Source organism: Macrotis lagotis, chromosome 5 (assembly GCF_037893015.1).
Source record: "Macrotis lagotis isolate mMagLag1 chromosome 5, bilby.v1.9.chrom.fasta, whole genome shotgun sequence".
NCBI lineage: Eukaryota > Metazoa > Chordata > Mammalia > Peramelemorphia > Peramelidae > Macrotis > Macrotis lagotis.
Genome location: NC_133662.1, coordinates 264,842,921 through 264,857,798, shown reverse-complemented (window position 1 = coordinate 264,857,798; position 14,878 = coordinate 264,842,921). Strand labels below are relative to the sequence as shown.

Below are 14,878 nucleotides of genomic sequence, written 5' to 3'. Positions count from 1 at the left end.
TTTGCCTCAGTTTCCTCAACTATAAAGTGGGGACAATAACATCTACCTTGAAGGGTTATGGTGAAGCTTAAATGGTATTAATATATGTAAAGCATAATTACTTATTTTGTCTGTTTTTATTTGTGTTTGTATTCTGAATGCTTAGTAAAGAATCTGGCACATGATAGACTATAAAAATGCTTATTTCCTTCCTTTCCTCTTCCTCTTGATCCTTTAGTGGGGTCCTTTAGTCTTTGGTGTGAGGAGCTCCCTCTATGGAAAACTCCCTCCACCATTGCAGATCAGCAACTTCAGTCAATCAATATGTCAGTAAACCTTTCTAAAGTGGCTGCTCTGTGGGAGGTGCTATGCTTCATAATAAATACAAATATGAACAGAGTCCCTGTCCTAAGAAGCTTTCATGCTAATGGAGAGAGACCATATACAAAAGGAAGCTGCAGAGAGAATAGAAAGGGGGTGCTCTGCATGGGGTCATGATGCCCCAAAGCAGTGGATCTGGTAGAAAAGAGAAGAATCCTGTGCTGAGCCCTGACTTTCAGGAGATACCCTGGAGCTCATGACCCTGCCCTCCAAGCAGAGATCCAGTCAGAGGCCAGAAGGGATTGACAGGTCCAAATGTTCTGAAATGAGTTTTCTGGTGAAAGAAGAGATGAAAGATGGGGTCTGGAGAAGTCTCAAAGCATAGATGATGGTAGAGAATCTGTTCCCACTGGTGTTTGGGAACAGCTGCTGAGGATGATTGGAGATGAAGACTCACCAAGGTTGGTTTCTCAACCATTGTACGTCAGAGGGAAACTTGAACCCAAGTTTCCTAGACTCCAGGCCCAGCCCTTTGCCCCACCCACCTGCACCCTATCATTTTTGTTTTTTGGAAGTTGACTCTATATTCAGGTGTAAAATTTTACTTTTCTTCTTAAGAAATTTCATCCCAAAATCCTAATCTGTCAAGATCCTTTGGGATTGAAAAGAGATATTAAGCTCTGCCTCCCATTCATGTGACATCTGCAGATAAAAGCAGGCCTTTATCAAAGTAACTGATAAGAATTCCAGCTTCAAAGCCAAAGGCAGACCCATGGGATCTTTCCCTAGAGTCTATAGCCTTCCCAGGTGGCAGAGAACATCAGCCACTCCCATACCTGCCTCCCCATTTGTGATTTTCCAGCCTACACCTCTCTCTCTCTTTCACATAAGAGAGTAAAAGAAACTATGTCAAGAGCCTTTTAAAGTGTAGATAGTCAGGGCCCTTGTCAGAAAAGGAAATGAAGGGACTCCAGCAGCCAAAGCTGTTGGGGACCAAACCTTTCAAAAATGCCTCCTGTCATCTTGACCACATGCCAAATCCTCCCAGAAATTGAAGTCACGCTCCCCAGGCAGTTTGTGGAAAACTGGACATTAGCCCATCCCTGGCTCGTGGTACTGCTCCCACCCTCTGGGACCTTTCAGAGATTGGTGATGATGGTTCCGAAGTCATACTGAAGAGTTGTTTCTTTAGGGCATCAGAATATCATCCATATAAAAATTAGTTGTTATTGTCTGGGTCAAGTTTGCATTCCTCTAGGGCGGGTCGTGTTCTCGTATCACTTTCTTACTTATTTGGGGTATCCATTCCTTTGGCTTGTTTTTGCATTTTTCCCCTGGGCTAGACACAGCAGAAATGCAGAAGCTGGGGGTAAGTGGGAAGCCTTTCCTCTACCATCCGTCCCATCTACCATGAGAAATGCTCTTATCTCTTCTTTGATCTCTTTTCCCCATTCAACTTAAAAGAAAACCAGAGTATGCTATCTTAGCTTTCCTTCTATGCCCAAAAGGACAATAAAACCCATCCCACCCTTTGATCCAGCAACACCACCACTAGCTCTATATTCCAAAGAGATCATAAAAAGGGGGGAAAGATTCACACATACAAAAATATTTATAGGTTTTCTCACCAGCTTCAGCTCATATGGAATTTTGGTGCTCTTGGGGCTCATCTTATTTGATTGGGGAGAATTTCCTATGTATCCACATTGATCTTTTTAGATGATGCCTCTTGATCCTCTTCTTCAGAGGGGCTGGTTGCTCTTTTTCAGTCTCAGGTTTCCTTGTGGATAGTTTTACATTCCTCCCGGATTGACTTTGTGGGTAGAATTCTACCCATATTCCTGCTGAGTGTTTTGAAATCGGTTCTCCCCTTAAAGGGCATGCATGTTAGATTATTCCTAGCTTCCCAACATCCCCCAAACCTTAAAATGATGTAGTCACTTCCCTGGGTTTCCATGATTTCGACCCCAATGACCAGTTTGTCCTTATCAGTAAAAATCAGACTTATTATAGAATTTCCCACTTGCCTTGTTCTGCTTTTTAGATAAGAAAGAAATTGATTTTACAGGCAAGTTGAGAAATACCGAACCACTCTGGTTTGGGCTGAAGGAAACAACCAGATAGCTACCTGAAAAATCAGTGAATGCTACAGTGTTCCCTGCTTATGTCTTCCAGTCTCTTCATCTGTTTTCCTCAGTCAACAAACCAATTACTGTGTGTTTATTAAGCTTCCATTATGTACACAGTGGATTATGTGGAGGCAGCTAGAGGCTCCTGGAGACCAGAAGACCCGAGTTCAAATCCAGAAGACATTTACTAGTTTGGTGACCCCGGGCAAGTCACTTAATCTCAATTTACCAGAGAAAGAATGGCAAACCACACTAGTATCTTTGCCAAGAAAGCTCCATGGACAGAATGACCCACAGGGTCACCAGGGGTACAAAGTGCTCAGGATGCAAAGAAAGGCAAAAAATATGAACTCTGCCCTCCAGGAACTTACATTCTAATGGAGATAACATGAAAATGAGTAGGTCCATTCAAGATACTTACATAGAAGGAAAGTCAGGGGAGATTGGGGGGAAAAGGCCCTTGACAGAAATTGGTTTCTGCTTCCTTTGATCTTTCCCACAAGATGACTTCTGGTCTCTGGATTTATTCTTATCACAATGTTCCTTTCTTCTTCTCTTTCTTTTAAATAAGGCCTAAAAAAGGTGTCCCCAAAGTCTTAGTTCAGTTTTAAGCTTGCATAGCCTTAGGAAAACAAGCATTTAATAGATGAAAACTGCACTGTGACTTTTGGAATGCCTCTACCTCCAGAGGCACAGTCTAGGAACAAGTCTCATCATCAAGTTTCAAGGATGCCTGTAAATCAGATTTGTCTTTCTGCCTTTGGGTCTCCAGCCCATCCTCCTTGTTAGCCTTACTTTGGGGCCATACATGAGGCCATAGATCTTATTACTTGGGTCATTTTTTGGCCTATGAAATTTAGCCTTCTTCCTATATTGTTGCTGTTCTTAATGGCAGAGATGTTTAACCTGAGGTTCATAATTTTGTATTTTTAAAATACACTTTGAAAACTTTAGTGAAAATTTCAGTACAAATAGTTTCCTTTATAATCTTGGGTGTTTTATGCATCTAAAAACATGGATTGAAGTGAAAGACTCCTTCCCAACTCTGCTTCTTGCTTGGTGAATACATACTTATGCCATTTTCTTTCTCCCCCTTCCTATTCAGTTTAATTTTTTTTAAGTTAAATTTGTAAAACACAGTCAGGCCTTGCTATTTAGGAATCTTCAAACAGACTAGGGCATTCTGAGATTTAAGACAGAGGTCCAGAAATCCAAATCGAATTCACTTCAGGAGCTGTCCTCTTCCCGAATCTTCTTTCTCCTCTGAATCCATTACTCTCAAAGGGTAGTCATTGTGCTTTCTTGTCTTCCATGGGTTTCTGGTCTTTTTAAGGATCTCATTAGCTCTAGGTTATCTTAAGGATTGAAGGCTCCCTGCTGTGACTTAGAGACATTCATGGGATTCTGAACTCTTGGCCAGACCTTCGCTGTGGAACTCTACCTGCACAGACTTGAGTCTCCATCCCTGCAATTCTCAATCTATCAATTTATCCTTTTTTGATTCTTCAGAGATGGCTCTTTTTTAGACTTTGTAACTTCTCATGCAATCATAGACCAGGTGAGAATTGCCCAGAGATTTCTTCTCAGTCTGCTTGCTTTCCTCAACTCTGAGGTGAAAATGGAGGAAAGGAGATGGAATCTGGAAAACCTTTGAATGTTGTCACAGCCACTGTTTAGTGTTAGAATAACAGGAACCTGGGGACCTCAGCAACATCTAGCCCAGTCAAAAAGTGTGTGTGTGTGTGATGTAGAAAATAAAAAAGGGACCTTTTTCTAAATAAAATCTTGAACATTATCCTCATTTCATATTGTTTGTGGAAGTTAGGAGATTTTACCTTCACTGGCCATGTCTATACATTTTAAATAGTTGTTTATTATATGCATCTGCATGGGGGAGGGAATAAAGAGCCAACCTCAGGACCAAGAAAGCCCACTTGTGATCCATACTGATTAGAAGACCCCAGATACCCACTCTTCATGATGAATCATTTTCATTTATATCCCCATTTTGTGTGATTTTCTTGGCCAAGATACTGGAGTGATTTGCTATTTCCTTGTCCAGCTCCTTTCACAGATGAGAAAACTGAGGTAAATAGGGGAAGTGACTTGTCTAGAGTCACACAGCTAGTAAGTGTTTGAGGCTAGTTTTAAACTCAGGAAGATGAGTCTTCCCAGCCTCAGGCCCAGTACTCCAACCACTGTACAACTAAGCTACCTTTGCTGTAGGTCGTGCTATGAAAATAGAAGTTTCAGAGAAGTTGCTATATTGGGGCAAAGTCCCTCCCTGAGAATTCCCCACACTAATATAAGAACTGGTCTAGTCCTGATCCTAGCCTAAAGAGGGCTCTTATATCTGTATATTTACATATCAGAGAACTAAATCAAGAAATTGATAGTCAAGAATGCCTTTCAACTCATGAAGTAAAGAGGCTAGAAAATAAGAAATGAGATATTAATTGGTATCTGTACAGTAAAGGCAAGAAGGGGGGGGTTGGGGGGAGAAGGAGTTCATTCTAAGCCAAGGGGCCCGAGGAGCCTGGGTACATCCATTTAGCCAAGTCCCAGATGCTTCCCGATCAGTTCAGTTAGTCTCAGAATTCTCCACTGGATCTGAGATCTCATTGAGTTGGGAGTTTCCTACTGGGATACAGATCACATGGCCTCCCTGCCTTGGAGACTGATGGAGCTCGGACTCCTGCCCCTTGTTGGTCCTGTGGGGCAGCCTGTTGAATCCCCTGGGTTGAATATACTGGAGAACTCTCTGACCCCCACCCCAACCCCAAGGAGGCCATCCACAGGAGCAGCATCGCCTCCCAACCTCTGTCGAACAAACCTAGCGGGCTCTCTTCTCTACCACTCTGCTCTGGCCATGACTGACTCCTCTTTGCTTCTCTGATCTGACCATGAATCAGAGACTTCTCAGGTTTCTTTTCCTTGTTGTTGTAACTCAAAACCAGAGCTGTTTCAGGTTAGGTAAAAACACAAGGAGAAACTAGAATTTTCCTTTTACAGGCGAATGTGGGAACCCAGAATCTTATATCTGGGGCATTCGTCATTGTCCAAACAGCTGTTTGCTCTTGCCCACCCTCAGGTTGCATGGTGGTACTGGAAGATGTGGCAGCCTTGAAGACCAGCCCCAATGGACAATCTGGGGAGCTGCTTCATTAAATGTTGTTGGCTCACTGGGGATTGACTTAGGTTGATGTTGGCTCCAGCACTGGGGGGGGGGTAAAGGGAAAGGAGGTGGGCACCTTAACCTCATCTCATGGGAGAGTGGGGAAGGAGAAAGAGAAGAGACAGAGAGAGAAATAGAGGGACAGAGAGACTGACAGAGACCGAGAGACAGGGAGACTGACAGACAGAGAGAAATGGGCAGAGAGAGACAATTTTCCTTTTAGGTGGAGGTAGTTCTTACTCAGTGTGGTTTAATAACTCAATGAAACATGCCCTATCCTTGGTGAACTCTGGTAGAAAGAAGCTGGCTTCTAAATCCACTACTTTCTGGGATCACAGAAAGGCAGGGCAGCTCCAGTTGCCCCTACCTGCACTTGGACTTCTCAGCTGCCCTGAGCTGAACCATGAGCAAACAGCAGGCAGAGGGCTTTCTTGAAGGGGCATCTAGGTGGTGCAGCGGAGAGAACACAAGCCCTGGAGTGAGGAGGACCTGAGTTCAAATTGGACCTCAGACACATGATAATGATTAATTGTGTGACCTTGAGCCAGTCACTTAGCCCTGATTGCCTCAAATTCAACTCCATGGCCAGTCCTAATTCATATCTGGCTCTGGAGGAGAAAGTGAGACTGGTGACTTGGCACAGCATTCCCTGCCCCCCTCACTCAAATCCAATTGGTGGCATCTCTGATGTCATGATCTTTTTCAAGAAGGAAGCACAATCAGCACCAACAAGCAACGTATAAACTCTGCTAAATTCTCATATAGTAAGCCGAGACTGAATGACTCTTCATTTGCATCAAACTCACTGAGGCGACCAGTTGTACAGTGGAAGGCACCGTGTAGGGTGACTTTAGGGGTGGCAGTGCTGAGTAGCAGTCTCCACCCCCCCCCCACTGAGGGGAAAGTTGTTGAGGGCCTGGATGGCCTGTTTTGCCTTGCGGCTGCATTTTGAGCTTATTTACTCCATTTCTCTTCCCTTGGCTTCCAGATGAGTTTTGCCTTGAAGGGAGAAATTTCCTCTCATGATAACCATGTAGCAGGTTATTCATATTGTCAGACATTGCAAGCTCGAAGGGGCCTGAGAAACAGTCGAGTCCTCATTTTTCATGAGACCAGGGATCCCCAGAGACAGGAACTGGCTTGCTCCAGGCCACAGAGAAAGGAGCAAGGGGCTGAGCCGTGAACACACATACACACACAATGAATGAACTCTCCAAAGGGAATGAATGGGTCAGTCGACCACTTCACCTTGTCTCTGTCTCTCTCTGGCTCTGTTCTGTGTCTTTGCTTCTGTCTTTGTTCCTCTCTGTGTCTGTCTGTCTCTGTCTCTCATTTACCCTCTGTAAAATGAGAGGGTTGGACTTCTGATGTCTTTTCCAACTGTCTAAATCCTATGATCCCCGTGCCTCAGTTTCCAAATCTGTATAATGACTAGCTGGCCTTTGAAACCCCTCCTGGTTCTTTGTCTAGGATCCTTACATGTTGAAAGGCAGCCAGTCAAATTCTCAAGGAAAAAAAAAGTTGCTAATGGATGCTGTCTGGGATAGACAGCTTTCCGAATTACCTCTTCTTTCGACTGACGCCAAGCTTATTTCCAGGCGGATCTGTGTCTGTTGACCTGGCCTCTGAGTCCATGATTCCTCATTTTCATGGTTATGGGATTTCAAAGGGCCTTGCTGGAGGACAAATAATAAAGTGAGGAACCACTTCACCCAGATGCTGAGGGCTTTGGGGGGAAAAAAAATCCTTTGCTTCCCTTTTAAAGCCTATATTTCCAATCCAAGAGGCCAGGGAAAGCTGTTTGTCCTAATTTAGACTGCTGAAGGTTCACTTTGAGCAGTGATCTAGAATGTCACCTCACCAACCTGTCTTTTTTTTGTTTGTTTGTTTGTTTTTTAGGTTTTTTGCAAGGCAAATGGGGTTAAGTGGCTTGCCCAAGGCCACACGGCTAGGTCATTATTAAGTGTCTGAGGCTGGATTTGAACCCAGGTACTCCTGACTCCAGGGCCAGTGCTTTATCCACTGCTCCACCTAGCCGCCCCCAACATGTCTTTTTATAATAAGTGAATCTTCAAGTCTGGGGTCACTAATCATCCCTTGGGGTCTTAATAAACCTGGTTGGGGGTGGGAGACAGTATCATCTGCTTTTCTCTTCCACCTGGGACTGTTCTCTACAACTGTGGAGGCACCTTAGGGAGCCTCTAGCCAGCTTCCCCTCCATGCTCTGTTCTCTATGGTGGCCTGGATGCAGGGGTGTCTGTGCTCCATATTTATAGGGAGGGTTGGCATATAAGAGCCATTTGGCAGTTGTGGTGGGAAGCTGTGTGTGTGTGTGTGTGTGTGTGTGTGTGTGTGTGTGTATGCATGCATGTGTGTGATTTTCTTTTGTCTTTCTTGTCTTTCTCCAATGTATTGGGGTGATGAGGCTGTTGCATTGAGGAAAAGTTCAAATTTGAAATGAGGAGGAATAGAGCTCAGGGGAAAGAGTTGAATCTGGAGTCAGGACCTGGCTTCAGGTGGAACCTGCCCTGTCTGGTCACCTGAGTGACCTTGGGCAGATCACTTCCTGTCTCTAGAAGTTGGTTTTATCATCTTTCAAATGAGAAGATTGGACCTGGAGGAGCCCAGAACTCTTCCTGGTCTAAATTTATAATCCACACCTGCTTCAGCTCTGTGGGTCTCAGTTTCTTCTTGTGTATGGACTCAACATCTGAGGTCCTTTGTTCCTCTGATGAGTAGTTGCTCTTTGGCCTCAGTTTCCCATCCATGAATAGCTGAACTCAGAGACCACTGGGTTCTAATTGGCTCTGGGAGCCCTTTTACATGTAAGCAGTAAGCATGAAGCATTTAAATGAAAACTGCTATATAGCCTGTCAATTGAGAACCAGAATGGCTTGGTTCTGTTCCCTTAGTCTATAAAATTGGACAATCCCAAACTGCAAAAGAAGGTTGTGTCTTATAGTATTTCATAATAACAGTGATTCTCTTCCCCTCTCCCTCTCCCCTCTATGGAGGATTTTTCATTGAACATAGACAAGACTTCAAATGGGAAGGAGGTCCCAAGGGTGGAGGTCCAGTGACTATCAAAGAAGAATAATCCATATTTATAGAGTTCATGCCTTGGGGTTCACAGAGCACTTTTCTTAGGTGGTTATTATTCTCATGAGGAGATTGGAGCTCAGAAGGATCATGAGATCACATGACCAGGATTAAACCCATGTCCCCTAATGCATCATCTGCTTCTGGAGTCCATGGTTTCCTTCAGAACTCTCAATTCAAGCACCGTCTCCTCTATGAGGCCCTTTTTTGACCCTCAGCCCCATTTTCTAAGATCTCCCCACCACTTTTTTTGTGACTATCTCTCACTTCATTAGAATGGAAGGGCCATGAAAACGAGGACTTGGGTATTTGTATCTTCAGGGTCTACCCATATACACTTATTAAACGACTAGTTTGACTTCACTACACCACTTTGCTTTCTGTCTTAGATATTTTTAATAGAATAACACCTTGAAGCTATGTTAAGATGAGAGGATCCCAGATAAAGATAAATTGTGGCCCCTGCCCCAATCAAAGTTTGCTGTCTAATGGGTTTAGACAAACGGGAGTCAGTTTGATGAAAGGTAGGATGTAGTAAAAGAGGTGGGAGAGGTGAATGGAGGCCTTCTTGGAGGAGGTGATATCTGAAGGGAAAGAAGGATACACAAACTCCTTGAGAACATGACCTGAATAAATACTCAGAGAAAAGAAGATGGAAGGCCAAAATGGTGGAACATAGGTTGGAGCCATACTGTATGAAGGGTCTCAAATCCCAAACTGAAGGGTTTAGCTTTTATCCTAAGGCCTTAAGAGGCAGTGTGGTTAATGGTAAGAGTGGAAGTCAGAAGACCTGGGTTCAAGTCTCACCTCTGATGCTCACACTCCCTCAGTGACCTTGGACAAATTCTATCATCTTTCCAATCCTCAGTTTCTTGCTCTGTAAATTGAGGATTGACTACGAATGTTCTGAGGTAGTCCTATTATCCTATGAGAGCATTGGGATCATAAATTAGAACTGGTGGAAATCTTCAAGGAATAGAGAGTTCTTTGTTTTACAGAGTAGGACACTGAGGACCAGGAGGATTAGTTACTTTGCTCATGTCCAGCTGCTAGTATCTGAACCTGAAGCTAGAATTTGAACCCTCACCTTCCTGACTCAAGGCCAGTACTTTATCCACTGCACCTCTCAGGGACTCTATTAGTCTTCTGATGTCCACTCTTTCCACTGTACCACACTGCCTCTTAAGGGCTTAGGATAAAAGCTAAGCTCTTCAGTTTGGGATTTGAGACCCTTCCACGCAGTATGGCTATAACCTATGTTCTGGTTCTACCATTTTGGCCTGCCATCTTTCTTTCTCTGAGTATTCATTCAGGTCATGTTCTCAAGGAGTTGGTATACTAAAATTCTTCTTTCCCCTCAGAGGCTGGGGGTGGAGAAGGATGCTTCACAAAAATTTGGGATCTGACAAAAGATATCTTGAGGGGCAACTGGGTGGCATGGTGGATAGAGCATGGCCCTGGAGTCAGGAGAACCTGAGTTCAAATGTGACCTCAGACACATAATAATTACCTAGCTGAGTGACCTTGGGCAAGTCACTTAATCCCATTGACTAGCTAAAAAAAAATAAGACATCTTGACTGGTGATTCCAAGGTCATAGGGACCTCTTACCCCCTTTTGTAAAAGCATCATCTTTTGGCTGTGTGTTGAATGAATGAAAACTACCATCACATTTATTTAGGTTTGGGGTTTTTTTTTTTTTTTGTGTGGGTTCTGAACTTTATGTTGGTACCTACCCTCAAAGAGCTTACATTCTATTAGGGAAAGACACAAGTAGGGGAGGGGTTTGATAAAAGGGCAGCAAGGGGTTCCCTGGTAGCTGAGTTTTCATGCAGATTGAATCTAAGTTAGGAATGTTCAAGGCCTTCCTTCTCATTCCATTGGCTTCTTAGCTGGCTTCTACTTCAGCTTTCAGTAGCATCTTGGTGGGACTGGGGCAGGATGGACAACAGCAACCTTCAGAATCCTCCAAAGACAGAAGCAGGGAGGGCAAGAATAAAGAGAGCTCAGGACCCTTCTTCCCAAGTCACCCCAAGTCACCACTCCCCCAAATGACCTTTTAAGAAAAGACTTCTTCCTTGGTCCAGTTTATTTTCTTTATCTGGTGAAGGCCTGGTTGCCAATGTCCTGCTGAGAAATCAGATATCAAGGGCTACTTGGAGCTGACTTATATCTGCACTCCAGAACTTGGTCTGGGTGTGGAATGAGGGTTCAAGTCCTAGGTTTGTTTTCCCTGTGCAGGCTGGTACATGAACAGAGGCCGTCCTTGAGCCAGTTCATTCAGTCATTAGGACATTGCTGACATGGCAGAGTAATCTGGACTTGTTTGTATGTGCCCACATATGGGTGTTGCCCAGGCTTAGACATGAACAGATAAAAGAGGTGAAATGGTTTCTTGAAGTCAAGGGGGTTCATCACCTCCTTTTGCTATGGACCCCTTTGACAATCCGATGAAGTCTGTTTCAATTCTACTTTTAAATGCATAGGATTATGAAGGAAACGAATTCTATTAAAATACAGTTCTCAAAATATTTTTTTAAAAAGCTCATAAGCCCTAGGTTAGGAACCCTTGGTCTCTAAGAGAAACTGCTGTAGACTTATGCTTATGGAACCTGCTCTTGAATAATTTGACTTACCTTCATTTTGGAGGGGATGCTTAGTTACTGTGCTTACAACTCCAAGCTAGTCAGATTATGGAGAGTGGCTTCTAAGAAAAGAATCCGGTGCAATATGGCTTCTAATTTGCTTTCCCCGAGGATATCATAAGCTGCTCATGGATGGGAGCTGTGTACCTCTCATTTTTTGTATGTTCTCCATGGTACCTTTGCTGGTGTTCTGTCATTTCAGTCATGTATGCCTCTCCAGTACCCCATTTGAGGTTTCGTTGGAGAGATATTGAAGACTTGTCCAGGATTATATAGCTAGTAAGTGTCTAAGGCCAAATTTTATCCTCAGGTCTTCTTAACTCCAGGCCTGGTCTCTATTCACTGCGCCACCTAAACACCACATTATTTTAGTAGAATAGAAATAATAGCAATAATAATGACTATAGCCAACATTATCTGGAATCCTAGCCCTAGAGCTAGAAGGAACCTCAGGAACCAACCCCCTCATTTTATAGTTGAGGAAACTGAGGCCAAGAGAGGCTAAGTAATTTTCTCAGCGTCACAAAGTGATCTGGGTCAATCAAGTGAGCCAGACACTGTTAAATGCTGAAGTTTCCGAGCAAGGAGAAAAGGAAAGTCCTTCCTGTCCAGCTCATGGTCTGCTGGGGGAAAACCTCAAATCAACAATTAAGTATAAACAAGATAAGTCACAGAACACAATTTTAAAATAACAAAAATTGTATTTACTAACTTCTGTGTAGCTCTTACTAAATGCTAAGTGTTTTACAATTATTGTTTCTTTGGTTTCTTTTTTGGTTGTTTTATTTTTTTTTTTGCAAGGCAATGGGATTAAGTGACTTGCCCAAGGTCACATAGCTAGGTGATTATTAAATGTCTGAGGCTGGATTGGAACTCAGATCTTCCTGACTTCAGGAGCCAGTGCTCTATCCACTGTGTCACCTAATTGCCCTACAATTATTATGTCATTTAACCCTCACAACTTTACTGGGAGGTGGGTGCTATTTTCTCCATTTTACAAAGGCCAAAATACCTCCAAATGGGGTCATGAAAGATCAGACAATGCTGAACCACCAAGAACTTTAGAATCTGAGAACCTGGGAGTTCAAATCCTATATCTGACAATACATTTGTGACCTTGAACAAATCTCTGAACCTTCCCTCTGACACTCTTAGTATCTTGTTTTTGGATAATTGTTCACATGTAGTTTCTTCCCTCAGACCAAGCTCCTTGGGACTGAGGACTGTTTTTGCCTTTATATCTTCTATGTTTAGATCAGAGCTTGGAATAGAGGAAGTTTTTAAATGCTTTTGGTTGACTTAATTGAATCTTTCTCAGCCTCAGTTTCCCAGTTCTAAAATGAAGGAATTGGACTGCATATGTGTGTGTGTATATTTACACCCATACACATAGATAAATAAAACTACTACACTCTATTTGGTTTCCTTTGGAAAACTTGGTATTTTATGTATTTAACAAGAGGAATCCAGAGAAGGGTCCATAGGCTTCACCAGTCTATCTGTCTAAGGATTTGAGAGATCCCCAGACCTTTGAGAGGTACCTTTCAGCACTAGGTCTGTGAGCCCTGATTAGTGGTGGGGGTGGGTCTAATTTCTCCCATTCTAAAGATGAGAAAACTGAGACTCAGAGAGTTTGAGACTTCGGCACAAATCAGTCAACAAACTTTTATTAAGCACCTACTATGGACCAAGCTGTAAGTGCTGGCAATGCAAGGGGCTTCCATTCTCCTGGGGGAAAGCAACCTAGTCATGCAAAAATAAATCTTGGATATATCCTAAGGTAATCACAAAGTGCTTTTGGCAGTTTTGAGGGACAACTACTGGGGGAATTTGGGAAGGCTACCTGAAGGAGGTAACCCTTGGACTGAGACTTGAAAGGAACTTGGGGTTTCAGAGTTAGAGGGAGGAAAGCATTCCAGCCATGGACATTTCACGATCAGATCTGATCTTAGCAATTTCATCTTAATCATTATGTGAAGAAAGGAGAAACTGGAGGCAGGGAGACCATTTTAAGAGGCTATTGTGATGGCCCAGGTAGGAGGGGATGTTGGCCTGGTTTGAGTAGAAAACGAGGGAGGGATACGAGAGAAGTGGTGAGGTGGAAAATTGACAAGACTGGTGGACTATGTGGTGCCAATAAAGGGAAGATTTGGGCATAACTCCTAAGTTATGAATCTGGAAGAATGTATAGAAATGGGGAGTTAGAAGGAAGTAGCAGTGAGTTTAGGAGAAAAATAATGAGTCTGTTTTTTGAAGAGAGCTCAAGAGAGGTGAAGGCAAGGTGTAGATATGAGAATCATCTGCATAGAGATGATGACTCACCTTGGGAACTGCTGAGATCATGAAGGGAAAGAATTGATTGATTAGTTCTTGTCCTTCCTTATTGAAGAAGACCAAAATGGCATCACTATGTTTGAGACAAATGACAGTGTGTCTGACTGGGGCTGCTCAGAGCAATATGAGCTTGGAATGCTCTACCCCAGGTTAGGCACAAATGGTCCATGTGGACGTGTGAACAAGGGGATGAGGACAGAAAGAACAGAAGAGATGTGAGACAAAGCCCCAAGATATGTCCACAAATGGTAGGGGGCAGATGAGGATCCAGCAAAGGATCCTGAGGAATGTTCCGAGAAGGAGAACCACCAGAGAGCAAGGCTCCCAAATCCTAGGGAGGAGAGAGTGAATATAGAGGCAAGGGCCAGTCATTAAGGTCAAACTACATGAGAGGTGGAGGAAGGCGTGCTGAAGAAGAAATTGCCGTTTTAGTTGAGAGCTGCCTTCGGGGATTGTAATACAGAGGAAGAAATCAATTTATTCGAACCTGTACTAGAGAAAATCATGAGGAGAGATAGAATTTTTACCTAGAACCTTTCTTCAGTGAATTGACCTATTGATCTGACCTCTATATCAGTGGAGTGAGTTCTCCAGAAAAGTAGGGACCTCCTCAAGCATGGGCTAGCTGAAATGTTGGCAGAGTCACAGGAGGGATTCCCACGTCAATGGGAGTTGAGATTAGACATCTCAAAGACACCTTCTAATTTGGACCTCGTGAATTAATGTTGGAAAGTGATCAAATTTCAGCATGTGGTGCTGTGGTTAATGTTATACTGTAGAAAACATTAATTGGTCTAAAATTTAACTGTAGTTTCTCCTTTTTTAGGCTGAGGCCCGGCTTGCAGCCAAGAGAGCGGCCCGAGCAGAGGCTCGAGAGATCCGTATGAAGGAACTGGAGAGACAACAGAAGGAGGTAAAGTGTTTCTTTCTCTATGACCCCAACCTGGGTTTGCCCTTTGGGGGGCACATTTTGCAGAGCCACTTCTTGTGGCTTAGTTTCTATGTCCTTCTAGCTGTGCGTTGGACTGAATTTGTGGTTTAGACTGAATTTGTTCAGTCTGAATTCCTGTGAAATGAACCTCGGGCATGCATGTAATCAGCCATGCCAACGGGACTATACCAGAACCCCTGGGGCAGTGGCTTAACCCATGAGCCCCCAGATCATCACAGACACACACACACACACATACACACACA

General features: G+C 43.5%; 1 protein-coding gene across 24 annotated transcripts in view; it reads left to right on the top strand.

The window, feature by feature from the left end:
• LRRFIP1 (LRR binding FLII interacting protein 1) overlaps positions 1–14,878 on the top strand; it is a 193,045-nt gene that overhangs the window by 89,901 nt on the left and 88,266 nt on the right. For all 24 annotated transcript variants that reach the window (XM_074189783.1, XM_074189784.1, XM_074189786.1 and 21 more), the window contains exon 2: positions 14,508–14,594. In XM_074189783.1, the coding sequence (XP_074045884.1) occupies positions 14,508–14,594 (87 nt within the window). The remainder of the gene's footprint in view (positions 1–14,507; positions 14,595–14,878) is intronic.